This window comes from Microtus pennsylvanicus, chromosome 2 (genome assembly GCF_037038515.1).
Source record: "Microtus pennsylvanicus isolate mMicPen1 chromosome 2, mMicPen1.hap1, whole genome shotgun sequence".
Lineage (NCBI taxonomy): Eukaryota > Metazoa > Chordata > Mammalia > Rodentia > Cricetidae > Microtus > Microtus pennsylvanicus.
Genome location: NC_134580.1, coordinates 8,036,216 through 8,063,254, shown reverse-complemented (window position 1 = coordinate 8,063,254; position 27,039 = coordinate 8,036,216). Strand labels below are relative to the sequence as shown.

The window sequence follows — 27,039 nt, the reverse complement described above, 5'->3', positions numbered from 1 at the left end:
TACTTCTAGCGACCATATGCTTTATTAAAAATAGTTACAAATGCCATCATCAATCTGGAAACTGGAGGGATCGCAAGGAGGGAGGGTATTCATCCCACCTCTGGGGTTCCGTCTGTACCCAAACCCAACACCATACAGAGTTGGCTTCAAGGGCCTCAAGGGACCAGCCAGCTGGGCAGAGCTGAGGCTGGGCGGGGTAGGGGTGCACAGAGAGGGATGGTGGCTTCTCTGTCTCACAGGGAGAAACGGGCAGAGGTGGACTTGTGTCTCCATCTCTTCCGTTTATAGGTATTTACAAAGAGAGAGTCAAGAGCACAGACCACAGTCATGCAAAAGAAACACACCCCTCCCCCTCCCGAGACCCACCCTGCCCACCCAGAACCCCCATGATGCCCACCCTCCCTAGCAGTCCAGCCACCTTCCCCAAGGTCCTGAGAGCAGAAGGGTTACATCCTTGAAGGGTCAGTGGGGAAAGGGTGGAAGGTCTGGGGGCCCAGAGCCACCCGTGGGGAGGTGCCGAGGGCAGAGCTCAGGTCAGCAGCTGAGTACCTGGGTCCTTCCCCGTCCTGGGCTCTGCAGTCAACAGGAAGGGATATCCTAGTCTTTGAAGTCCCCACCTTCCTCCAGGTCCACAGAGCCAGGTTCAGCTCTATCCTGAGAGTGGGAGGCTTGTCCTGGCACCCCACCCCTGGCAGAGGGTCTTGCAGGAATAGAGGAGGGCAGGCCCTGGAGGTCAGATGGCAGACTCCCTGCGGTAGGAAATATTGTCCAGCGGGAGGGTGGCTTGCATGCGCTCCAGATCCAGATGGCTACCAAACTCAAGCATCCGAATGATACCTGCCTCCTCTTTGGAACCCGCCTCCAGGCCCAGGCCTGCAGCCACGGCGGCTGCAGCCGCGGCTTCCTCTTCCATCTCCTCTTCCTCCTGGCTCATGAGGGCCAGCTCGTTTTCATAGCAGAAGGCACTGGGAGGGGGCGGCGGGGCGGGCAGCACCGTAATCTTGCTCTCCTGCAGCTCCCGGGCAGAGCAGCAGGGCGTGCCAGCCACCTCGTAGGTCTTGTGGAATCGTGAGTAGTCCACCTTGTAATGACTCTTCTCCTCAAAGACCACGGGCTCGAACCGGTGGCCCCACAGGATTTCACTGGCCAGGTAGGAACTGCGGGCCTGCGTGGTCATAGCTGTGGCCTCCACCATGCCCTCCAGGATAACCACGATCTCGAAGTCCTCCGACTCCAGTTCCTCCTTGCCCATGCCGTAGAGTGGACTGTCCTCATCAATCTCATGGACGATGATGATGGGTGACACCAAGAAGATGCGGTCCAGGCCGATGTCATAGCCCACGTTGAGGTCCCGCTGGTCCAGCGGCAGGTACTCGCCCTCTTGGGTCATGTAGGGCTTGATGAGCTGAGCTCGGACATGGGCTTCCACAATGTGGCTCTTGCGCAGGTTGCCCACACGCCACATCAGGCAGAGCTTGCCATCACGCACTGAGATGACCGCATGGTGGCTGAACAGCAGCGTCTGTGCCCTCTTCTTGGGCCGTGCCATCTTGGCCATGATAGTGCCAATCATGAAGGAGTCGATGACACAGCCCACGATGGACTGGACCACCACTGCAATGACGGCCAACGGGCATTCCTCCGTCACACACCGGAACCCATAACCGATGGTGGTCTGTGTCTCCACTGAGAACAGGAAGGCTCCCAAAAAGCCGTTTACATGCATGATGCAGGGTTTGGGGGCCGTCGGTGCTGCCCCACCATTGCCCCCCGGGCCTCCTGCAGCAGGCACCGAGGGGCTAGCCTCCAGGTCACCGTGGAAGAAGGCAATGCACCAGAAAAGGAGGCCAAAAAAGAGCCAGGAGACGAGGAAGGCCGCGGAAAAGATCATGAGCATGTAGCGCCAGCGTGTGTCCACACAGGTGGTGAAGATGTCCGCCATGTAACGCTGGGACTTGTTGCTCAGGTTGGCAAAGTAGACGTTGCACTGGCCGTTCTTCTTGACAAAGCGGTTGCGGCGTTTCCGCCGGGGCACGTGGGCCTGCCCGTTTCGGCTGTGTCCGTGCATGACCTGAGGCCGGCGTGGTCACCTGGGGAGATGCAGGGTCTGTGGAGAACAAGGGACAGGTGAGGCGCTGGGGAGTGAGGGGCTACTGTAAAGAGACCACCAAACTCTCAGGCCCAGAACCGTCTACACAGGACCTCAAGACTTCCTGTGAGACTCGGGGATTGTGGCAGAAGGTCATTATTGAAACTAAGCTTAAGCCTGTGTCCCTGAGGCTGACCCTGGACTGGGGTCTGCCCAACAAAGAACAGAATCCAGCAGGGTCCTAGCCCCTGCTGCTCAATGTGGCCCTTCCACCTTGCTGCTGTTCTGGAAGTTTCTATATCTGTATCTTTTTTTTCCCCTTCCTTTCTGGTTTTGAAGCAGGTCTTGACCGTGTTGCCTTGGCTAACCTGGAACTCATTCTGTAGACCAGGCTGGCCTCAAGCTCAGAGATCTGCCTGCCTCTGCTTCCTGAATGTGGAACCAAAATGGTGCACCCCTATACTCTCTTCATTTCAGTGTATTATCATCGCTGTGATCACCGTCATTATTAGTGGGAGGTGGCACACTTGCCGTGGCGTGTATCAGAGACAGAGGACAGCATTCAGAACTCAGCTCTCTTCTTTCCGCCATGGGTTCCGAGGATCAGACTCAGGCTGCCAGGCTTGCAGAGCAAGTATCTATCTGTCAAGACACCTTGCCAACTCCTTTCTGTTTTTAGTGGTGCCAGGGTTGGAACCCAGGGCCTTGGGCATATTGAGCAAACTCCCACCAAGCCACACTCCCATCCAGATGCTTATCTTAACTCGGTGTCCTGCATACCCCAACTTTGACCCCCCCCCCCAATTTGCCTGCCCGTTTAGCCTCTGCACCGGCCACCTATAATGATTTTTTTATCCTATTTCATTACATTTCAGTTCCCTATCTGCACTGGTTTTGCAAATCCTCAGAGTTCCCTGTGGCTAAGTTACCACAGGGATGAGTATACCCAGACAGGCTTCCGCTGACCCCCGGATTCCCGTCCTGTCCCCAGACTTGCTGGGAGCAGGCTAGGTGCTGACAGATTATCTGGTGTGCTGGTCAAGATGGAGGAAGGGACAGCCTGGCACTTCTGTCCAGGTCTGGGCACATGCAGCTGGCTGGAAGCGGGAGAGTGGTCTGCTGGGAAGAAAGTGGATCCAGACTCGGGAGGTGTCACCTTCCAGGAGCTCCTGGATGAAGACTGGGGGTAGGTGAAGCAGTTGCTGCTCTTCTGTCCTACCCACCTCGGATCACCTGATCACTCAGTTTCATTCTCCGAGCCTCAGTTTCCTCATCTGCATCTTACCTTACAAGACCCTGGAAGACAAAGCCCCCACCCTGCTGCTCCCCACTTGCTGGCAACCTGACTGTGGTTGCCAGCTGTCCCAGCAGAGGCTGTCACCCCCACGTGGCGTGTCCACCAGCTGGACTCACACAGAGGGTACACTGTCTTCTGTGCTCCCCACCATTGAGGTCTGAGTACAGGAGCTGCTGGTGCAGTCTCAGGCCCCGGAGGACCACAGGGTCAGGACCCAGCCTGGGTTCCTGATAACATCTTGGCCTAGAATTATATAAGTCTGGAAGCTTCTATTTTCTGTTCTATTCTTCCTGGTCTAATTGTGCATCTGTGGCAATGTTTACACACTTCCCTGGTTCAGGACAACTTGGTTGCCGCAGCAACCGGTGCGCGCCAATGCTATAATTTAGATATCAACAGCCCTTTCCCCTGCCTCTTTCTCCAGAGTCTCCCTCTCCCTCCCCCAGGCCACCCTGCCCGACCCTGCTTCTCTCACCCACCCCACCCTAAAGGGCTCCCTCAGTCAAAGTAATTTGCCATGTGATTTGACTGGCCCTGAGTTACCTGACCTGGAACCTTAGCTTCTTGGGTATGGGCCAAAATTCAGCACTGGTCCTAGCTTTCAAAGCATTCAATAGCTGGGGTTCCCTTGCTGTGTTCCCCCATGGCCTTCAACTCCTTCATCTGCACCAAAGACACAGCTGAGGGACATAAGGTAGCCGCACTCACTCAAGACCCCTGTTTTATAGGTAAGGCATGGAGCCGCAGACACGGAAAGGAGCCATTGAGGGTTTCCAAAGGAGGCAGGGCAGAAGCCGGGCGGTGGTGGCGCACGCCTTTAATCCCAGCACTCGGGAGGCAGAGGCAGGCGGATCTCTGTGAGTTCGAGACCAGCCTGGTCTACAGAGCTAGTTCCAGGACAGGCTCCAAAGCCACAGAGAAACCCTGTCTCGAAAAAAAAAAAAAAAAAAAAAGGAGGCAGGGCAGAGGACTGCCCTGACAAGTTTGCTCCCCACACTGATATTTGGAAAGACAGGCCTTCGGCTCTTTGTCCCTTCTGTCTGGAGGGGTCTGGAGGACTGGAAAATGTGGGTGCTAACCTCACCATGTCGGGCTCTGAAGCACAGCCTGCACCTCCGCAAGAGAGGCAGAGAACAAGTGACACCTGTGCCTTTGATGGATGTCCAAGGGCGGGGGTCCTGCCAAAGGCTGCCTCCCAAGGTGCAAAGGACAAGACCCCTGACTCTGTTGGTAGGACCAGCTCACTTGTGCTGAAGACAGGGCTCATTGTGGGGTCCACCCTCACAAGGGAGCCTGCGGTGTTCCTCTGTGGCTCTAGGCTATTGGAGTGTTCCCTCTGATTAGTGGGTGAAGATGAGGGCACCTCTGCCAGTATCAGCCGTGAGTCTTTTCCCCTGTCCATATCAGGTACTCAGCTCCCCGGTCAACACGCTTCCTGGTCTCCCGTCACTTGCATTATAGTTCTGCAGGCCCCTGTGCCTCTTTTCAAGGCCACAGCAGGTTTTGGAGGCCCTCCTGTGCCTGCCTCATGATGAACTTTTAAAGCTTGCCCATCCCAGTGCTCAGGAAAACTGGCTCCCCAGATCGGTCCCTGCAGGTGCAGTGAGGAGTAGTTGTGGGCACTCAGTCTAGCCTCCTGTTCCCATAAGCAGCTGCTGTGGCCATTACATCAACAGGGGCATGATGCTCACCTGACTCTCCAGTGCAAAGTGCCAGCTGGGCATTTGTGCATGTGCTAACTGCATGGCATGGGGCTTCTGGGGGAAAGACACAGAAGCTGGAGGGAAGACTCAAAAGAGAGGGGGACACAGACTACAGGAGGGTACACAAAGCACGGATCACCATCTTCCTCCTCTGAGTAGAATTTACTTTGAACAAAGAAGAGCCCTGCTTGTCCAGGCAGATGCATGACCCCAGCCCATACTCTCCTGGAAGGTCGGGGACCAGTCTCCATCCTGACCATCAAGTGGACTAAAAGATGCTGGGCTGGGTGAGAAAAGGAGGCCGGACCCTTCTGCAATACCCTGTGGAAGGTCCCCAGACAAGCTTTTCTCTTTCCCAGCCTTGTATCATTCCCCAAGCCTGGGACCACTCAATCTCCATCTTGTCTTGGGCTTTTGGAGGTGATAAAACTTGAAGAAGACAGTAGAAGCAGGGGAAGGTGAGGTGGCCTGGGTTTCCCGCAACCTCCAAGAGCAGGCTGCCAGTCCAGCAAACTGAGCAGGGAGATGGGGTCCTGCCTTACTCAGACTGCATCCTGTGGTGTGTCTGGTGGCAAAGGAACCCCACAGAGTAGGGGGGACAACCATTCCAGTCGCTCACCCACACACACATCCTGGCTCCCCATGACAGAAAGACTGACCAGATGCTGTGAAGTTACCTCCCGGGGAACCTCCCTTTGGCAGATGGACAGAGGGCAGTGGAAGCCACGCTTGGGAACGGCCAGGCTGCCAGGGCGTTTTATCCTTTCATGAATCTTCTAGGTCACTGTTGGTGAGACCCGGGAGGTACCGTGACTCACCGGAGGTCTCACACCTGTCCAGGGACCTGTCTCTGAAGCGTTTGAGGGACAGAATGTCCTGGAAGTGCAGACTCCACACCAGGCGTGGCCTGCCTGTCTCACCGAGGTACCGCTGTGTCTTTGTTCAGCGAACATCTATTTATTAAGCAGCTACCGAAACGCGAGGGGGTTCTGGCTACTGATCCCCATCTGGGGAGATGAGCCTGGGGCTTGCATGGCAGAAGTGGCAAGGTAGGACTCCCACTTAGGTACGGCACCTCTTGGCCCCCAGATCACCTTGGCCCCTGGCTTCTCGCCTCTTTCATCTGTTGTGATACTGTGCTCAGCCTGGTTCCTCCAGGGTCAAGGCCTTTGGTTCTCAAGTCACCGGTCCCTCCCTCCCTCTCCCTCACCACCCTGCCTGCCCTTCAGGCTGCTCCACCTTCTCTGTCTCTTTCACCCCCATTTAGCTTCAGATCAACTATGAAAGCGACCTGCTGGTTGCATCCATATGCTTGAGATGGCAAGACCCAGGCTCTCAGCCTCCACGCCAAGACTCTGCCTTCGTTTCCCCGCCTGCACGCGGAGGCACTGCCCGGGGCGCTGACTTCAGCAGGCCAGCATTGGATCATTTTGTGCACTGGGGACACACCCGAGGGGAGGAAGGGCCCTTAGAGTGCTGCAGGTAAAACTCCAAGGGTGACACGTTGGTGGTGACAGAGACGCAGTGACTTGGGGACCCAGGACAAGAGCTGGGGGAGAACTTTTGGCTTGACTTTACCACACAGGTGCTCTGGCCTGGTTCACCCACTTCTGTCTGCAAAACAGGGACCCTTCACAACTCCCTGGCAAGAGGGGACATGTGCAGGCTGTATAAGACAATGAAGAGATGGAGTCCCCTGCTGTTAGTTCTCTGAGCCTCAGGCAGGCAGGGGGAGTGGGGTCCTGTCTCCAGAAGATGGGCAGATTTCCCCTGGGGAAGTGGGGAATTCATGCCCGCAACTCCTATCCCAACTTTTGAGATCACAAGACTGACCTATACTCCAGCTCTGAGGCTCCCAGGCTTAGACTTGATAAGTGGGGAGACCTTTCCAGTCCAACACTTGGGCCTCTGCAGTGAGAGAGGGATTCGAGGCTCCAGGCAGCTGAGCTGCGCTTCTCAGGGAAGGTATGATAAAATAAACCTTTAGCCTCAGCACTCTGGAGGCAGAGGCAGGCAGATCTCTAGGAGTTTAACGCCAGCCTGGATTATATATTGAGTTCCCAGTCAGCCAGGGCTATATAGTGAGACTGCCTCAAAAGAAAAAAACGTGGGGGCTGGAGAGAGGACTCAGAGGTTAGGAGCACTGACTGTTCTTCTAGAGGACCTGGGTCAGTTCCCAGCACCCACATGGCAGCTCACAACTCTCTCTAACTCCAAGATCTGACACTCTCATACAGACACACATGCAGGCAAACAGCAATGCAAATAAAATAAAAGTAAATAAATTACTAAAAGTAAGGAAAAGAAAAAGAAAAAAGAAAAGAAAAGAATGTGGAATGGGGACAGAAAGGCACGACCTTTTGCAGGTTTCAGGTTCCTACCCTGTTCCTCTGACCCTGGATAACCTGATTCCTACATCTCCATATTTCCCTCCCAATGTTAACACCCCAAATCTTTATCCTATGTGGACACAGCGCACTGGAGGCCAGAGGACAACCCTGAATGTCATGCTCAGAAACACTGTCCACCTCCTCTGTACAGGGTCTCTTACTGGCCCCGGGGCTCGACAAGTAGGCTGGACTGGCCAGCCAGTGAGCTCCAAGCATCCTCCTGCCTCTACTTCCCCAGCACTGAGGTTCCACCCATGTGCCACCACACTCAGCCTGTTGTGTGAGTTCTGGGGATCAGACTCAAGTCCTCACAGGTGCAGGGCAAGCACTTAATTGACTGAATTTTCCTCAGTCCCTCCGGACCACTTTCTATGTGACTTCAGGCCAGACACATCATCTCTTTCTTCTCTGTGCGCCTCATCTATACATAAAGCTCCTTATGGATCTCCCTACCTAAGAGTGTAAAGAGAATAAACAGGATCACACAGAGGTCACGCCTGCATAGGGTAAGGGACACATTTGAGCGTGTATCACGCGGAAACGGAACACTCCTGCTCAGGGTTCCAAGGAGGAATCTCAAATACAGAATCCAGGACCCACTCACACTCACCCACAGCACCTCACTCAGGGTGTCATCCTCTGTCCTGAGAGCAGGGACCCCAGAACCAAATCCCACAGTCTGGACTCAGCCAGGCAGGCCCCGGAAGATTCCCTCCCAGCTCATCCTCAGTATATCCACTGGCAAAAGGAGCAGAATGACACATTCCTACATGCAGGGCGGCCCCGATGTCACCAGAATGCGCACACACAGTGCAAGCCACACTGCCTTCCCCTAGACTCTGGAATCCCTCTGTGCGCCGCCCCTCCCCCTGGCCAGCACTATCATGTTGCAGGATCTGCACTGAGCCTTTAGCAGGCTTTCCCTCTTGAGCAGGAGCCATTCGGAGTGCTTGGCGCTGATCGATTACTCTCAGCCTCGTGGTGACCTCAGAGAAGGTACCGTCATTATTCCTGTTTTAGAAATAGAAGAACGAAGGCACAGAGGGTGTACAACCAGCCTGAAGTCCGAGGCCAACCTGAGCTACCTAGTGCTATACAGTCCAGCTTGGACTCCAGCATCTCTGAGGGCCACGCCCACCTGTGAGATTTGGCTCCTGATAGCATGCTTTAGGCTGGCCTCCAGGTATGATGTAGGGGTAGGATGGGGAAGCAAGAGGTGACAATGGTGGCCTGGAACTGGAGAGAAAGAAGGGTACTGGGAATACTCTGGACAAAGCCCATAGGGTTTGGTAGTGGGTACCCAGGCAACAGAGTAGGTGACCTTTGGACCTGAGATGGAGCTGACCTCTAATGGTCATTGGCTGCTGGGCTCCAGAACTCCTGGATGACCGTGTAGAGCATGTGTGAATGGACAGTGGAAAGAGAGGGTCTCAAACCTTCCCACAGCCTCACAGCTGAGAGCTCGGGCTGGCTAACCCCCTGACCCACTCAGCCCACTGAGCTAGCTTGTTTTCCCAAGGCTGAAAGAAGATCAACGGTGAGCTAGAAGAGCCCACATCTACCTTGTCCCTGCCATCCACCTGGGTAAGCTTGAAGGCCATCGTCTATTACCCTCCTACACCACAGCTGCCCTGCCCCTGGATCTCAGCTGGGGTGGGGGTGGGGAGGCACACGGGTTGTCCCTTCAGTGCACAGGCTGCCCCAGCAGGGACCACTTACAGAAGAGGGACCAGCCTAGCACGTGACTGCAACCTCAGCACGCGGGAGGTAAGCACAGGAGGCTCAAGAGTCCAGTGTCATCTTGGGGTCTACAGTAAATTCCAGGCCAGCCTGGGCTATGTGAAACTCTGTCTCAAAAAAAGTAACAATAAAAGTTGGTAGTGATGGCATGTGCTTTTAATCCCAACACTTGGGAGGGAGAGACAGTCAGGTCAGATCTCTAGGAATTCAAGGCCAGCCTGGTCTATATAGAACATTCCAGGACAGCCAAGGTTACACAGTGAGACACTGCGAGGGGGGGGAGGGATCGTGAGCAGAAATGGTACAAGAGGACAAGAGGAGGGGTGGTGGGATTCAGAGCTAGGCTGGTGCCCCACTGTGCCTCCTCCCTCACTCTGGGTGGCTCTGCCCAGCCAAGGGCACCAGGGCACTGATGACTGAGCCATCTCACAGCTGGAGACCATCACACAGTCACACAAGTCGCACACAGGCGTGGAGTGAGGCAGGCAGCCTTCCTTGCTGAAGCACAGCTTGGAAGGATCCCAGCTGCCCATCCGTGAGCGAGCTAGCAGCACCACGCAGCCATGGAAGCCAAGGAGGCAGCACTTTTGGGAGCCTTGTAGGTCTGTGAGATGCATTTAAGTGGAAAGAGGCAGCAGTGGTGAGCGGCGGCGAGTAGAGCCACTACCTCGTGTGAAAAGGGAGAGGAGTTTATAGCTACACACATTTGCTTCTCTCTCTGCTCGCTCGCTCGTCTGGATGGAGACCCAGGAAGCTGGTGACACTGACTGCTTCTCGGGAGGGGAAGCAGGTGGCTGGGGATGGAGGAGGGGGGAGAATACTCCCTGCCTTCTCATTTGTCTTTTAATTTTAGAATCATATGGGTGGATCACCTATGGAAAATACCCGTGTGTTTTAAAATTAGCATCGAACATATGTGTGCTCGTCGGAGGGGTCACGGCATCCGTAAGGTCCTCAACAAATAGTAAGATCCCAGACGGTCCAAGAACACAGCCCCCAGGGGCTGTGAGGCCTGGGGCAACATGCCTTAACTTCTCTGAGCCACATTTCCAAAACGGGGGAAGAATAACCCCCACTCTCCAGGCTGCAAAGGTGACCAGTGGAGGGCGAGGGGTATAAACCGTGAGGTGCAGAGGGCAGCCACCCTAGGTTGTAAAAGGCCACTGTCCTGTGGTACTCATGTATGCCTGTGCACGCGTGTGTGTTCTCCTAAGTCCCGCTACTGCGTGCGGCCCGTGGAGGCCAGAGGTTGACATCAGCTCTCTCTTCAGCTGCCCTCTGCCTTACTTTTTGACAGAGTCTCTCACTAAACCTGGGGCTCGATGTTTCGACTGGACTGGCTGGCCAGCAGGTCCCAAGATCTGCCTGTTTCTTACCCTCCTCCCCGAATGCTGGGGTTACAAGCACACTGCCACACTCTGCGTTTTAGACAGGGTCTGGGGATCTGAACTCAGGTCCTCATGCTTGCGTAGCAAGCACTTTACCTACCAAACCATCTCCCAAACCCATAAAAACTCTTCTTATAGAACATGACGTGTGCCTTCCCTTCTCCCCTCTACCGCCTGGGGCTCTGAAAGAGTCCCTGAGAAGTCCCCTTCTTGCTCCTGACTCCTTCAGGCCTGAGAACCCCTCTCAGGTTGCCTGGCTCCTCCCACTTCTATATGCCACATACCCTGGGAGCATGGGCTCAGCCACCTATCACCACCAGCAGCCATCAACCTCCCTCCATCTTTGACCTCCCTCCTCAGCTCCTCTGCAGTCATCGTTGCCCCCCCCCCGCGCGCACCCTGTGATCTCATCTAGTCCTGAGCCTTAAATACCAGCAGCCCCATCTCCTTCAGAGCAGACTCGCTTCGAGTGTCTGTTAGATGGCTAAGAGGTACCCATTTCCTCCCCCCTTCTCTTTAGTCTGTGAGCCCTCCCAGGGCAGTTCAGGCCTAAGCTCTGTGCCTCCTTCACCCCAAGAATATAAGGAAAGGAGAAAACATGTTCAGTGAACACTATGGCCAGCCACCAGCCAGGCTCTGGTTCTCATTCCAAGCTATGGTGGTCCTATTATGTCACAGGGGGCTGAGGAGCAGGCCCACAGGACTAGATTTCCGTGTTCTGCCCAGCCACAGCCTCAAGCCCCACCCACAGCCTCCTCCTGGCCTCCCCAGGCAAGGATTCCTATTGACCCCCCCCAGCTATAGTTTTGGGGATCCTCACATTCCCCGGGCTGAACTCCGAGCCCAAAAAAGGTTCTGCTCTCACACAGACCTTGCCTGCTCAATTTCCTGCCCCAACCCTTGCCACAATGCCACACAGCCTTTCTCCCCATCCCTCCATCGTATCAAGTTGTCCTGCCTGGGAGCCTCTGCAGTGGCTGTCTCTGCCCTTTTTATTGAAATTCTGTGGCTCTTTAGTTCCAAGTCCCCTCCCGCTGGAGTTTTGATTTAGAGGCTCTAGGCTCTAACATGTCCTGTACTTTCTTGATATGTCCTCCTCTTCCTCACAGCCCTCTGGACCTGATGTCATTGGTCCATCCGTTTTGGACATCCTTGGCTGTCCACCCTGAGTCCCGGCGCCTGGCATGCAGTAAACGCTTCACACACAACTGACAAGGGACAAGGACATGAGATCTGTGCAGCTTGTCATAATTCCCGTGAAGGGCCTGAGCAGGGCGATGTCACAGAATGTGACAAGCTATTTTTGATGCTGTAATGAGGGAGCAGAGGTGGCCCCGAGCACAGACCAGGAGGGACCTTCTGTGCCATTGCACCATATAGGACACGGCACAGTAGCTGTGAGTGGAGGAGACAGGGGACAGGACAGTTCCAGTCTCGGGCCTCTGTTCCACCTCCACAGAGCTGGTCCTGGAAGTCCTGGGGAGAAGAGGGGTAACAGATACTCTGGGCAAAGCTCGAGGAACCACGACTTGGAAGGTGGGGCAGGGCTTAGGGGAGAGGACATAGCAGATAGAGGCTCAGAGGGTGAGGAACTGTGGTCACATCCCAACACTGTTTGGCAACAGCCGAGGGGACTGTGACTAAAAGAACGTCTGTCTGCTGAGTGTTGAGTGCGTACTCATCGAATCTGACCATCTCCCACCAGCTCCAGCCAGCCCATCCGTCCACTCATTCATTCATTCACCACCTAACAGTATCCTGAGCTGGTTCAGTATCTGCTTTCCCGCCTGTTTGTCTGTGGCTGTGCTCTGGAGGCTGCACTTGAGTACCCACTATGTGCTGTGGGCTTGAGTACCCACTATGTGCTGTGGGAGAAGCAATGGGTTCTGACCTGGCTGTGGTGGCACACACGTCTTTAGTTCCAGCACTCAGGAGGCAGAGGCAGGCAGATCTATGGCATTTCGGGACAGCCTGGGCTACAAAGTGAAACAATGTTTCAAGAAGAAAAAGACATGTGCTCTGAGCAGGCCTACTTAGCTCAGATCTTGTGAAGTGTCTTGTTGAGGACAGGAGCCAAATAATCTACACAGTCAGGGGCTAAAGAAAGGGTCCCTGGGCCAGGTGTGGTGGCATACACCTTTAATCCCAGCACTCAGGAGGCAGGTAGATCTTTGTGAGTTTGAGGCCAGCCTGGTCTACAGAGCTAGTTCTAGGATAGCCAAGATTACACAGAGAGACCCTGTCTTAAAAAGACTAAAAAAGCCGGGCGGTGGTGGCGCACTTCTGTAATCCCAGCACTTGGGAGGCAGAGACAGGCGGATCTCTGTGAGTTCGAGGCCAGCCTTGTCTACCAAGGGAGTTCCAGGACAGGCTCCAAAGCTACAGAGAAACCCTGTCTCGAAAAACCAAAAAAAAAAAAAAAAAAAAGACTAAAAAAAAGAAAGGGTCCCCGGAAGGATATACAAGTTCTAGAATGCAGAGGAAGGTGGGCAAGACAGAGCTTGGAATTTGGCCCACGCAGGACTAAGGGGACAGTTGGCTGCAGGGGACTAGAGACCCAGGCTGGCTTGACGGCCATGCATAGGAGAGGAGGATGCTCCAAGCAAAGCAGTAGCCTCCTAAAGGCTTTGGCACTTGGGTTCCCAGGAGCAGAGGGGCCTGGGAGAAAAGGAAGCCATGTATTTATAGCTTTGGGATCTTTAGCCAGGCCCAAACAAGAACCAGAGTAAAGTAATGTGTTGGGATAAGGTATTATTAAGCACACACTTGCGCGGACACACACACACACACACACACACACACACACACACACACACACGAGTGACCATCCTAAAATACTACTTACCCTCACACATGCCTTGTGTTTTACTGTTCTACAAGCCAGGCCCTGCCTGTCACTTGGTTACTGATCTCATTATGTAGCCCAGGCTGGCCCAGAACTCATCACATAGCCCATGCTGGCCTTAAACCTGTAGCAATCGTTCTGCCTCACCCCATCCAAAGAGTTGGGATTACAAGCTTGAGCCGCCACATCCAGATCTTCCCTTCTGTGATGTTAAAAGCCCCACTCTGAAAGGTGATGAGGGCTGAGAGCCAGCACCTCTCACAGTGAAGTCTAGTGATCCGACCTGTTGTCACAGCTGCTGGAGAGGCTGAGGCAGACAGAGGACAAAGTCAAGGTGACCCCAACACAGACTAGTCCAGGCAACTTAGTGACACCCTGTCTCAAAACAGGAAGAGAAAGAATAAAAGGAGAACATGGGGAGGATGGCTAGGGATGCAGACAATGTGCCTGAGGCCTAGGGTTCACTCCCTAGGGTACCCAAACAATCCATCAGGAACACTACAGGAGATGCTGTGGGCTCTGGAGGCAAAGGCACAGGGACCTTGTTGACCACCGTGTGGATACTTGAGGCAATAGGCTGTCTGGGATCCCCAAACTCCAGTCCCCACGAGATGAGTCCCTTCCACTGCCCTGTGCTGAGACTCTGTGCCCCTCCCTCGGCAGGTGCAGGTCAGTGGCTGCTCACAGACCTAGGACAAGCAGCCCACTTGGCCACAAGAAGTGAGGCACAGCTGGTTAAAAGGTTCATCCGAGGACTCGGGGCAGCTCTGAGATGAGACCCTGGCCTCTCTGCCACCCTCCTGTTCAGTCACTGTCTGGTGTCTGGGGGTGGTGGCCCTGGTGCCCAGCTAGGACTTCTCCAAGGTCAGGTGGCTCTGGAATCTGAAGCTGCATGGCTTGGCATCCTCTCAATGTCTTATCACCCTCCCCCCAAGCAGGTCTGCAGACAAGAAAAGAGAGCTGGGGTGCAAGGGCAGGGCTCAGCAGGCATTGGGGGGGACAGGCACTAACTGACTGGATACAAGGTATCTGAAAAAAATGGCTTCTGTCTGTGTCCCATTCCCCTCATCCTATCTGTTCTCGGACCAATGGCATCTCAACAGGGGCCGGGCAGAGAGGAGTTAAGAGATGGCGTGGCACCAGCCCCACAGGACACCTGGTTCCTCCTCACTGTTCCCTGCCATCCCTGCTCCAGAAACAGAGAAGGCCACAGGGGAAAAGCTAAGCGCACCTCACCAACCCATGTCCGCACTAGTTGTCCTGGCTTCCCCGAACTCAGAGGGCCTCCCAGAGTGACAGTGGCCTGGTGAAGGTCACAAAGGGTTGTGACAGGGTCTGCTTCTTCCCTTGTCTCACTTGTACTTGCCCAGGAGAGGAGCGTAGGGGAAGAGAAACGGCTACCTGATGGAGAGGGGAGGATGTCGGGGACACTGGAGGCCCTGAGGAGCAGAAGGAGGACCAGCCCCACCTCTGCCACCTTCACTAGGCAAATGCTTGTTTGATGCCAAGTAAAGCTGCGTGGTGTCTGGGCCAATGTCCCACGTGAGTTGCTAGAGGGAGGGAAGGCATAGGAGACAGGCCTAAAATTGAGGTGAAATTCCTCCTCGGCCCAGTCCCCAGCCTTTGTCACCCTTTGTCAGTCTCCATACCTCTGCCCAGCTAGAGGCCTCCCAGGCCCCCCAGGCATCTCCAATCCATGCTCTCAGTGGTAGGTCGCCATGACGACACCACCTCTCACAACAGAGCTCTTAGTGGGCAGGGAAATACAGTTCACCTTTCCTGGTAGCTCACAAGGGCCTGATGGTGTCTCCCGGGGGCACCTTACCTCACTCTTTCTGCTGAGGCCGTGTGCTGGCTAAGGACTGGCCAGACAGCCACAGGGAAGAGTCTGGTGGGGAAGGGCAAAGAGGGAGACACGGGGTGGGGGACGGTGCCAGGTTGGGGCTTCCAGGAGCTGGCACATACACAGGTCCTAAGGACATACCTGTGTGGCCTAGGACAAATTCTTATTACCATGCTTCCGTTTTCTCACCTAAAAACAGGGTGCTGTGCTCACGGGACAGAAAGTCCAGCACCTTCTGCTCACTCCCTCAAGACAGTCTACAAAGGCTGGAGAAGTAGCTCAGTTGGTAGCAGGCACGAAACAGCCCCCAAACACTAAGCCAGGCACCATGGCTCACACCTGTGATCATTCAGGAAACGGAGACAGGAGGATCAGAAGTTTGAGGTCTTTCCATTGCATACAATCTCTCTGTCACCAAAACACAGAACCATCATTCCAGGCAGGGCTCTTGCACGCACCTGCTACACGCAGGTGGGAGGAGGCTGTAAGAAAACTGTGACTGCAAGATACCTATAGTGGTAGTAGCCTATCCTCAGAGCCCCCCATTCCCCTGGCTTGCGTATCCTGAAACAGAACCCCATGACCTCAGAATCAGCCAAAACTCACATGCCCAGTCCCACAGGTTCCCAGCGGCCATGCTCCCTAACGGAGCCTCAATTTCCCCTTCTGTGAAGGAGAAGTAACCATGCCCTATGTGTGACAGCTTCACCCAGGAACCAGAGGGCAGTCTGTGGGGACGGTTCTTGCATAGGACTTTGGAAACAGGGGGTCAGGATCCAGAGCCAGGGGAGCGTGAGCCCCCTGCCCCCACGCTTCACCCCACCCACCACCCATGAGCGGAGAGCGCGCCTGCAGGAGCGCGCGTGTGTGACTCAGGCTCTATTCATAGCTGAGCTCCGCCAGCTGCAGTGTCACAGGCAGAGGGGCCTCGGCCCATGTTATTATTACAATTACCATGTGAATTAAAAGTTTGAGCAGCGATCAGCCCACGTCGCCAGGGAAGAGGGAGCAGGAGAAAAATAAAGATGAAAAAGAGAAGAAGGGCTGAGCCTGGAGAGCCCCCCACCCCCACCCCCCAGCCCCAGGAAGACTGAGTCCGCCTGAGGAGGCTTAAAGGTTATACCAGTCCCCAGGGGTCCTGCCTGGCCCTTCCAGGGCCCAGGGTCCTCGTGAGGAGGGAGGAGCATTTAAAGACCACAGCCCAGTGGCAGTTACTTGGGGAGAGGTGGGGACAGGGGGTGGCAATGAGATTTTTTTTTCCAGAAGTTTGTCACTTGACTGGGCAGACTATGCTCAGAGAGGGCAATTGAGTGACCAAAGGTCACACAGAGAGGTATAGTCAGGTTACCGCCTTCTAGACTGTCTCATGAGGTCTCTAGCTCCGCATCCCTAAACCTTATCAGGCCACGATGCCGATGTCTGCCAGTGGTCTAGGGTCAAGGCACAAGGGCTACAGATAGGACTTGCCATGCCTGCTCTCTCTGCTCCATGGAATGACAGAACCTGACCCTTCTTCCAGAAGTCCTAACCCAACACCATCAGCATCTCGGGATTCTGAATCCACATCCACATGTCATGTCACCATCCACCCAAGGTCCCTTCCCCTCATCCACTGGTGCAGAGGACCGAGTCCCAGGCTAGAGAACAGGCTGCCCAGAATGCTGAACTCTGGTCACCTCGGGCCAGCCCAGTCTTCCCGGCTATAAGTTGAGTTCTCCCCAGTAGTTCATGACTGCGTCTGTCTCTATAATGGAGCCCCCAGAGGATCCCTGAGGGGGTGTCGGGCTGTGGGGGCGACTAGACCATCTCATGCCAAACCCCAGCCCAGGGGAGGAATATTTTCCACTCTTCCTGGGGAAGCCCTGGAGACGGCCCCCAGGAACCAGATCTGTCTAAACTCAAACCCAGTCCCTCCATACTTCCTGGCTGTGTGACCTTGGGCAGGTAGCACAGCCCCTTTGGGCTGCAGCTTCTCCATCTGGAATGCAGGGACAGGACATCATCAGTGGAGGGCTGCTGAGAGGAGTAAGCAGGAATTCGCTGCTGCCCCTAGCCTCATACCTGGGCAGGCAGCACACCTCCCAGCTAGGCAGCAGAGTGGTATGCAGGGCCTCCAGGCACATCTTTGAGAAACAGCACAGATCACCGAGGTGGGGATGTCATTCACAGTCACCCAGGAGGTAAAAGTCACCAGGTAGAAAGGCACTACCTGATTAGAAGCAGGAAGCTCAGCCAAACCTTGGGTATACCCATCTTTTTCAGCCTCGCGGGAATAACAAGCCATTTGGCTGACTCAGGACAACTAACCGGGCCAGCTCAGTCCTTGCCACTAAGCATGTCTTCCCATCTATAAAAATGAGTTCTTCCCCAGAGGATCCCTGAGGGGATGTCACATTGTTGGGGGTGACTAGATCATCTCCTGCCTAAAACTCAGCCAGGGAGAGGAATATTCTAGAATGGACCATAACCTTTTAGCTTAACCCTAAATCCAGCTTGTCCCTCACAGGGACAACCTACGATTAGTGCTAAAGGAATCCCTCACATACAAGTAAAGAATCAGAGCAAAGTCCTTGACGGTGGAGATGGGCAGGCTGGCAGGAAAGGAAGAGGAGGGGCCAGAGCCAGAGCTTGGCCTTTGGGGCTCCAGATCTGCCTGGCTCTTGTCTGCCTGCTTCCACGAGGGGTCATCACTGTGGCCCCAGACCGGTTTTCACTTTTGCAGAATTACAGCGTCAGACCAATGATATAAGCACCAAGCCTCTGCGTGCATGAAACAGTCCTCCCACGCCACCTGTCCTCATGGTGGTGAGGCTGGCGGCTCCCCCACCTCTGGCCATCATGTGGGATGGCATAGGGTTCACACATATCTGTGGCTTTGGAGCCAGGGCCCTGCTCTCTCTCCTGAACTACAACTCCTGCCCAGAGCCCAAGTGGTCACCTTAAACATTCCACCATTCCCATTTCACAGGTGAGGAGACAGAGGCACAAGGAGGGAAGCTGATGTTCAAGGTCACAGGATCCCTCCTGGGGTCCTGGAATATCAAAGTGACAGAGGGCACCTCCTCTGGGTGGGGGAAGGGGGAGGCGGGGGGGGGGATCGCCAATACTACAAGTGGCCAACAATCACTATACAGATGTGGATTCTATACAGGGGAATCTGTCCAAGGTCACATGGCCAGGCAATGGCACGTGGGGTCCTGAGAACTCTCAGGCCTCTCCTAGCCAGGGCATGACTTCTTGCCCCAGTCATGGGACCTCCCCAGGATTGGAGTCCTTGTACCACCTCAAGGTTCTGCATGGCCTCCCCTATATGCCCCCTACATCTAAGATTAGGGTAAGAAGAGCAAACAAGAAACAGGCAAGAAAGTTGAAGTCTGGCTGCTGCCCTTCTGCTCCCAGCCCGGCCCGGACCTTGGTCCTTCCCCTCCCTCCCCCAGTGCAGGGGGATCAGGCGCTGATGTAATGCACTCAGCTTTCGTCCCCGTGCCAATCTCAGAAGAGAGACGACAGATTGCGTGAGCCAAATTTGGCATCCTAGGGGGAGAGGCATGAGAAGTGGAGATGTGGAGGAGAAGAGGAGCCTGGGGAGGTACCAAAGAAGCCCCCCTGCTCAGCAGACCCCCTGGGTGTCTCCTCTGCCTACACCCCATTCTTCCCTAGCCTTCCCTGGCCTGCATCCCCTGCGGGCCAGCCAGCCTAACCCACCAGGGACCCTCCAAGCCTGGGTGCTGCCAGTCCACCCTCCCCCACCCGACACACTGCTCCAGCTCCATTCCCACTGCTAGTTTCCTGGTTACCATGTTGCTGGTTGTCATGTCGCTTACATGTCCTCGTGACTCAGTGGTCCCCGCAGAGGGGCCCCCTCCTCCTCACACCCCCCTTAGCGCTCGCCCCCGCCTCCCCCAGATCCACATTAAGAACCAGCCCGCCCTGTGTGAGCCCACACAGTTCCTCCTCCCCCTCCCTCTCATCCTAAGCCCCGAATCTTCCCACAGCATCCCAGAGTGACTTTGTCCTCCGATCCACAAATGTCTCTTGAGAACCTGCAAGCCTTGGCTTTCTTCGCATGCTCTTCTCAGGATTCTAACACTTCGTGCAAGACATTGACATCTCAATGAAGCCAGGGCTACCCTCCCATTTTCCACTTGTACAAACTGAGATCAGAGAAGTGAAGCCAACTGCCCAAGGTCACCCCAGCAGAAGCCCACGGACATTTCCGTCTGACCAGTCACCTCTATGTTTTTATTCCCCTCCCCGCGGGAGTTGTTTCTTCAAGGGTGACACAGGGGATCATTAGGTACAGCTCCCAAGTTCCAAGTTCCCCCTCTAATGCCTAGACACCTCTATTATTGCCAGTCTGTATTTCCAGCCACATTCTTGCCACTCCGTAGCTACTTATTTTCCCTCAAAGTAGATCGAGTCCTTGCTTCCACCTGCCCAGCCTTTTCTCCAGCCCACCAGTGCTCTGCTCACAGAGCTCAGGGCCCTCCACTGGAGGTCAGTGGGGCAGGCCTGGTGTCCCCATTCCACAGTTGTGTTGGCAGAAGCTCGGGGAGCATAACTTGCCCAGTATGCTAGTTTCTCAGCTAGCTGGGCTCATTTCCGAAGCCTAGACCGAGTGATAAATGAGGCATGATGCCCAGTATGGAAAACTCCAGAAAGAGACCCTTCTTCCAAAGGGAGAATAGAACTAAATGCTCCAGATTCAACCCTCCAGTCTGCAGCCCCATGGTCAAGCAGCTGTTGCTCCTACCATGTTGCATGCAGTCTGCAATCACTTGCCCTGACTGTTCTGCTTCCCCATTTGTTCCTCTCATCAGAAGCCAAGGCAAACCTATGCAGGGCTCTAGGGTCCCTAGAAGTCCTGGAAGGTGCAGGACTGGATGGGGGATGGGGGTGGAGAATGCATTGCATTCCTGGGTCCAGGCCCTCTCTGTCAGAGGCCAGACACCCCCTCTGGCTCCCAGCTCCTTCAACCTACCACTTGGCCCTCTCCTGCTCCTAAGGCCCTGTCTGTCAGTGAAGGCCAGTCACCCTGCTTCCTGATGCCTAGAGGGCACTGCTGCCCGCTTCTCTGGGCTACCTCTCCCTGCCCTGAAGTCTGGATCCCCTGCATAGGTGTGTGTGTAAGAGTAGCAATAGGCTGACCCTGGTTAAGGGACATTCTGCAGGTGTGTGGTGTGGGGGGGAGTTCTCCCTGCCTGGAGCTCAAGGTATCACTCACTGCTGTGCTTTCCCTATTCCCTCCTCTCCCTGCAACCTCAGTTTCCACCACTGTAAACCCTTCTACTAACCTAGGGTCATCTGACACAAGGCAGGTACTCAACACAGCAGAAGGGAAATTTCTGTCATACTGAGTGAGAGCCATTCAGAGACTGCAGGTGGGAGGTGGGAAGTAGAGACATCCCCTTCCCATCTTGCTGCTAGTCACTTGCCTCGCAGCTCCTGGCACGGAGGTGGGCGGGGGCAGAGAAGGGCCATCGCTAGGACAGGAGGTCAAAATCTCTTTCATCCAACTCCTTTCTTTTGCCAGCTGCAAACCATAGGCGATGCTCAGACGGCCAAGTGGACAGAGCACGCCAGCTCGGAGAAGTCACAGGACCACACGGGGACCTTTCAGGACCGGGGTCAGAGAGATGAGTGTAGGGTGGGTTATGGCCAGAGTAGCAGGACAAACAGACACTCCCTCGGCTAGATAGACAGTGGGAAGGCTCACGGATTGACAGCGCTCGCGACAAGCCAGCCCGAGCTTACCCTGGGGCGAGAGATCCGAGAAGGGTTTGGGCAGCGAGTGGCCGCTACATCCCCCGGCGAAGTCCGGCGGGCGGCGTTCTGGGGCGCGGGGCGCGGGGCTCGGGCGCCGCCTGCCCGCGATGTCGCCGCTGACCCGGGCGGCCGCCGTGGGTTGCGGGGTCTCCGCGCCGTCCCGCACCGCTTCCTGCGCAACTTTCAGCGCTGCCCCGCGCCAAGAGCTGGGCGCTGCCCGGGCGGCAGCATCATGAAGCCCGGGCTTAGGTTGTGGGGTCCCGGGGCCCAGAGCGCCCCGCCGCCTACTGTTACCCACAGTCCCGCGACCCTCTCCCTGGGGTCGCCGAGTTCTGTGGCCACCTCGCGCCTGCTGCACGGTCCCCGCCGCAGCGTCTCAGTCCCGCCTCTCCTCCCGCAGGGTTGTGGACCTCGTCGCTGCTCTCTGATCTCTGCCCCGGCCCAGTCTCGCCCAGCGAATCGGCCGGCTGTGTCCTCTGTCGCCGTCCCTCCCACTCCCGCCGCCTCCCCCTCCGTCTGGGACCCGGTCCCCGCCGCGTCCCCGGCTCGCCCGGGAGCCCGAGCTCCCGCCGCCCGCGGCGCGCCGAGAACTCCCAACTCGCAGCACGCGCCCCGCTTCGGAGACTTTCGCCCCTCCTCACACGTGACCCGCACCCCGCTGCGGAGGCCGCGCGCCCCGGCTTCCAACCCCAGGCAGACCCCGCCCTGGCCCTCCGGGTGCGCCCAGCCCACGCGGGCAGGCCACTCGCTCCCGGGACCGTCGACTCGGGCAGGGGTCTTGGGGGCTGCGCCGTCCCGTTCTCGCCCGGATCCTTCCCAGGTTTTCCTGCTCGCTCTGCTGCGCTCTTCCAGGAATCCGTTCCAAGGATCCGCTCCTGGGTTTGCGAGTCCCCCCAGGGATAGGTGGGAAAGGTTCTCTGAGCCCAGGAGAGGGTAGGTGGGAACCCGTCCCGTTAGGGTCCAGGTGGTCCTGACCCTCTCCTGGGATGTCTGTATTCCCTCCCGAAGCGCTATCAATTAAGAGCCCTAAGCATCCCCAGTTGAGGAGATAGAGGTTGCTCTTTTGGAGGGAGCCTAATAGTCACCTAGTCAGTAAGACTCCAGTACAGAGACTGAGGACCCACAGAGGTCCTTAAGTTCGCAAAAGGTCATCCAGTGGGGTAGAAGTCAAACAAACCCTAGTCCCTGTTTTCTTCTTCATCTTAAATTCTTTCCTTTTTTTACTTATGTGTGTGCGTGCGCCTATGTGTGTGTGTGTGTGTATGTATGTGCGCCACGTGTGTGCAGGTGCCTGTGTGTGTATGTGTGTGCACCACGTGTGTGCAGGTGCCTGTGTGTGTGTGCACCATGTGTGTGCAGGTGCCTCTGTGTGTGTGTGCACCACGTGTGTGCAGGTGCCTGTGTGTGTGTGCACCACGTGTGTGCAGGTGCCTGTGTGAGTGTGTGTGTGTCTGTGCGCTACGCTTGTGCAGGTGCCTGTAAATGCCAGGAGAGGTTGTCAGATGTCCTGGAACTAGAACTATAGGCAGGTGTGGGCTGGCATATGGGTGCTGGGAACTTAACTTGGGTCCTCTGCAAGAGCAGCAAACCTCGATGGAGCCAGCTTTCCAGCCCTTATTCTGCAGTCTTGATAGAAGAGGATTCAGACCCTCCTCCCCCAACCACCTCCAGAGAGCCCAGATCTGGGACCCACACTCTGGAAGCACCTCCCAGTCCCTGAGAAGCCAACCAGCCACTTTGCTGAGCATGTGCCACCTTGATCTAGCCTCCTAAGGAAAAGTAAGAGGAAAGCACCAGACTGCCATAGAAGTCTGGATCAATTGCAGGTAGATAGCCTGCTGAACCTGCTGGAGTCTGGCCATGGAGGACTAGGTCCAGAGTAGGAAGGAAGAGCTGAGTCGGGGCCACAACAAGCTTGTGGAGAACTGACTGAGTAGCCAACCTCTTTGGCCTCCTCTGCCAAGCAGACCTTCCAGGACAAGACTACGGCTACATAGGCCACACAACCATCTCTTCTCTGTGGGCTCTCCCTGTCTCAGTATGGTACGCTGTCAGGCTCCAGCACACCATATATTCACAAGTCCTCCTATTCCCACGGATTCCATAACGTACCAGATGCCTTCACACCTCTCTCTGGCTGCGTCCTGTGCTCCCCCTGCCTGAAATGCCCTCAGTCTTCTTTGCCTTTAGAGCCTCAGCACCACTTCCCAAGACACAAGCAATCCAGCACCCATTCATTCAGTTGGCTAGCCCTGGGGACCCAGCTATTACCAGCCCTTAAGGCAGGCACAAGTATGGTTCTTATTGGATAACTTTGGAAATCAGACCAACCTGGCTTGGGGAGCACTTAGAAGCTGTAATAACCTTTAGTGAGATTCTGTTTAACCTATCCACAAACTGTGAGCGCTAACAGGCCATTGAAGGTAGGTGGGTGCTGGCAGCAGGTGCTCATGGCAGTCCCGCAGGTGCCATCCTCAGCACTGTGGACCTTCGCTGTGCACAGTGTCTGTTCTCTTTGCCAATCTCCCTCCTTACCCTGCTGTGCCCTCAGGCAGATAGCCAGGACTACTGATGCTCCCTGGTGTGTGTGTGTGTGTGTGTGTGTGTGTGTGTGTGTGTGTGGTGTGTGTGTATGCATTGACTCCTGCCCTCCAGCAAAATAAGTGTTCACTTAGCAGCTGATGAATGCCTGGTATCTACTATACCTCTGTGTGAACTGAAAGTGTCAGGGCAGGACGAAGGGAGGGACATCTAGTGACCTGTAGTTTCCTCCCCTGGTGGCTGGCTGCCCTGGGAGTGGTGAGTGCAGGAGAAAGGGTAGACAGGAGGGGTACACAGAATCAGAGGTAGCTAGATCTACCACAGCTGCTCTTGCAGGCTATGTGTCCCTCACCAGGTCACCAGGCAAAAGTCTGAGGGAGGGACGGAGCTCCCTGGATGGACTTGGGCTGCACTATAGGGCAATGCTGAGTCCCCGGAAGGCTGCAGTGCTGGAGCTAGGTAATAAGAGATCCGGGGACCCCAGGAAATAGAGTCCTCCTTCCACCATCAAATAAACACCCACGTGAGCCTGGACAGGTGGTCTCTTCACCCTGGGTCTTGTTTTCTCCCATGTTAAATGGGAAGCATTAAGACACCTCCCCATTTTGAGCAATTGTTTTGAGAAAGATTGAAAAACCTTGTCACAGACCATGCATGGCCCAGTAGCTTATGCCCAGTTTGATATGATAGGTGGGATGCCTGCCAGTGTGTGTGTGTGTGTGTGTGTGTGTGTGTGTGTGTGTGTGTAAGGGTCTTGGGGAAAGAAAAGAGAATGGCTTATGTTAGCACCTGTGTGTTCCTTGGTAAGTTGTTTATCTTTTTGGGACCAACTTCAGAGGCCTCGTCTGGAATGGACCGGCTTCTCCAGCCCTGAGAGCAAATTGACTTGTTTTCATCCAATATAAAAGCCTGACTTGTCAGGGTAGCCTTGACAGGGTGGGACGGATGGGGCGGGCTCCAGACTCCTCCCTTCAGTCCAGCACTGTTCCAGGTCTCTACAAGAACTCTCAGCTTCAGGTAAGCTTCCAGCCTGGAGACTGAGGCACCGCATTGTGTTGAATGCACAGCTTCAGTGCCAGGGTCAACTGTCCGGAAGAATGGCCGTTCTGCCGAAGTGTGTCCGTCTGTCCGTTCATTGTGCTGCAGCCCCTATTTTATCTCCTGACTCTCACAACTCTGTGAGGCAGAGGCACGGACTCGGGACTCTCGCTTCCTGGGTACAGAGAGGAAGTGGTCTGCCTCGGCTCAGTGGGAATAAGCAAATGCAGAAGCCAGGACTGGAACTGGGTTCGGCACCTACCTAGGTTCTATAGAAGGGTCTGCCAGGTTGGCAGAGAGCTTGCTAACCCCACCCACTCTGGGAGCCTGCTCAGGCCTCCTGGGTCCCACAGTAGCCTCAAAAGCCTGTGCAGAGAGCTGGGAAGGATGAAGGGTGGAGGGGCTGACAGGTGGCAACAGTTGGGACTTGGGGTGCACTTAAAAATACCAGAATTACTGATCCCAGAGGGTTGGGGGGCGGTTAGAATGTTTCTGAGAGTCTAGCCAGCCTATTCTACAGATGAAGCAAACTGAGGCCATCCAGCTGTTTAGATGAGAAACCAGATCAGAACACAGCTGGCCTGCCTCAAAGCACCACAGTCCTGACAGCTCCAATTGAAGAGGTCCAGAGTGGGGAAAGGGCTGTTGGGGGCCCAGCAGGCCAGCATCCATGCCAGCATGCCAGCCCTTGGGATGGAAGACCATAGGGGTCTCTCCCACCCTCGATCCCCATCCTCACCCACCGCCCAGCACTCAGTCACCAGGGTGGAATATTTTAGCACCTATAGAAAAACCGCCACAGACGGCAGTGGCAGCTGTTGCTAAGGAGATGCTCCCAAAATAGCCCCCCTCCGCCAACCTTTCCTGCTGCTGCTCCTGCTGTGGGGAGGGGAGGAGGCCAGGCAGTGAGGGGTGTCACATGAGCCCTGGCCCCAGGCTCACCCATCCAACCGTAGCCTCTGGTGGCAACTGTGGCCACAGACCCGAGCAGCCACAGGTCTGTGGAGGGAGCAAGAGGTGGCCTTTGCTTGCCCAGTGGCCTCACCACAGTCCTTATCTGGGGAAGAAGGTCACCAGGTGAGCAGAGGAGGGAGGGAGCTGCCTCTACTCCCAAGACCCTCAGCACACCCCCACACCACTCCCATATACACAGCACCTAGGATCCCAGCAGCTCCACACATCTGCTCAAGCACACCATGAGCACAGCCCACACAAGCCTATCTGGATATGCATCCGCACCAGAAAGACACACATAGATGCCCGGTAAACACATATGCCAGGAATGAACAACACACACCACATGACACTCCACACAGCCATAAATACACACATTCACATATACAGACTCACACACCCACCCAAAGTGCACACACACACACACACGAAGGCCTGCCATGCCAGGCACACAGACACACACCCATGTATATTGTATATACTTCCCCTACACACACACACACCACACACGATACACATGCTCACAGACACAACCATCCAAACACATGCCCAGCACGTGGCTCACAAAGGACATTTGGTACCAAATGGGCTCTGTCCAGGGGGCAGGTCCTGGGCTTCAGACAGCCTTAATGAGAGAGAACTTGATCTGTTCAGTCACAGAGGAGGGGGACAGGTGAGTGAGTAGGCGGAAGCCCATGCAACCCCTCTACACCTGGGACACACAGAGTCTTAGATCCCAGGAGACTGCCCCGGGGCTCTGTCCATGGGGAGAAAACAATAGAGGGGGACTCACCTGCAGGCTTGAAACCTCTAGGCATGGAAGGCTCTGAGACCCAGCTTCAGGGTGCAGCTGGCTGTCACAGAGACTGCCCTTGGGGCTGGAGTGACGGACAGGACCACAACAGAAACGAAGATGGCCCTTGGCGTGTGCAAGGTACTTTGCAGTTCGACAGCTTCTTTTAAACTTGGTGATTATTTCACACACTTGGCGAGAGCTACTCTGAGACATTGGTGGTAATGTCCCATCTCCTAGACCTGGAGAGGTTACTAACTGGGCTGGTCTCCAACTGGTTCCTCTTCCACTTGTCTGCACAGTTCTCGGTCGGGATGCTGGCCACCAAGTGCAGGTCCTGGCTTTGCCCACTTCACCTAGTGATGCTGGGGCGCAGCCCAGCCCTCCGTCTTCCCACCTGGAAAGCAGGGAAGGAATTCCCAGGCGGGGTATCTGGCGGCAGCTGGCGACCACAACGAGGACAGGGTGAGTGGGAGTGGCGTTTGCCAGATGCCCTCGGGACGCCAGCGCAAGGACGAAAGGCTGCGTCGCTTCCCACCTCACTTGGCCAGCGATCTCTCTCCAGCCTCGCTCCCTGGTCGGCTCCAGAAATCCAGGCTCCGAGTCTTGGCTCGCGCCTTGTCACTCGGGAGACGCGGGGAGCGGCTTACCG

General features: G+C 55.5%; 1 protein-coding gene across 2 annotated transcripts; it reads right to left on the bottom strand.

The window, feature by feature from the left end:
• Kcnj4 (potassium inwardly rectifying channel subfamily J member 4) lies at nucleotides 1-27,039 on the bottom strand. 2 transcript variants are annotated; one of them, XM_075959889.1, is made up of 2 exons: nucleotides 26,388-27,039; nucleotides 1-2,107 (listed from the first exon to the last, which is right to left on the bottom strand). In XM_075959889.1, the coding sequence occupies exon 2, from the start codon at nucleotides 2,066-2,068 to the stop codon at nucleotides 734-736; it is 1,335 nt and encodes a 444-aa protein (XP_075816004.1). In that variant the 5' UTR covers nucleotides 2,069-2,107; nucleotides 26,388-27,039; the 3' UTR covers nucleotides 1-733. The 2 variants fall into 2 exon arrangements, with proteins under 2 accessions (XP_075816004.1, XP_075816003.1); XM_075959888.1 differs by lacking the exon at nucleotides 26,388-27,039 and adding an exon at nucleotides 21,050-21,188.

Bases quoted from the DNA above. Each gene is read 5' to 3' on its own strand.
- Kcnj4 (XM_075959889.1), bottom strand. From the start codon at position 2,068: ATGCACGGACACAGCCGAAACGGGCAGGCCCACGTGCCCCGGCGGAAA.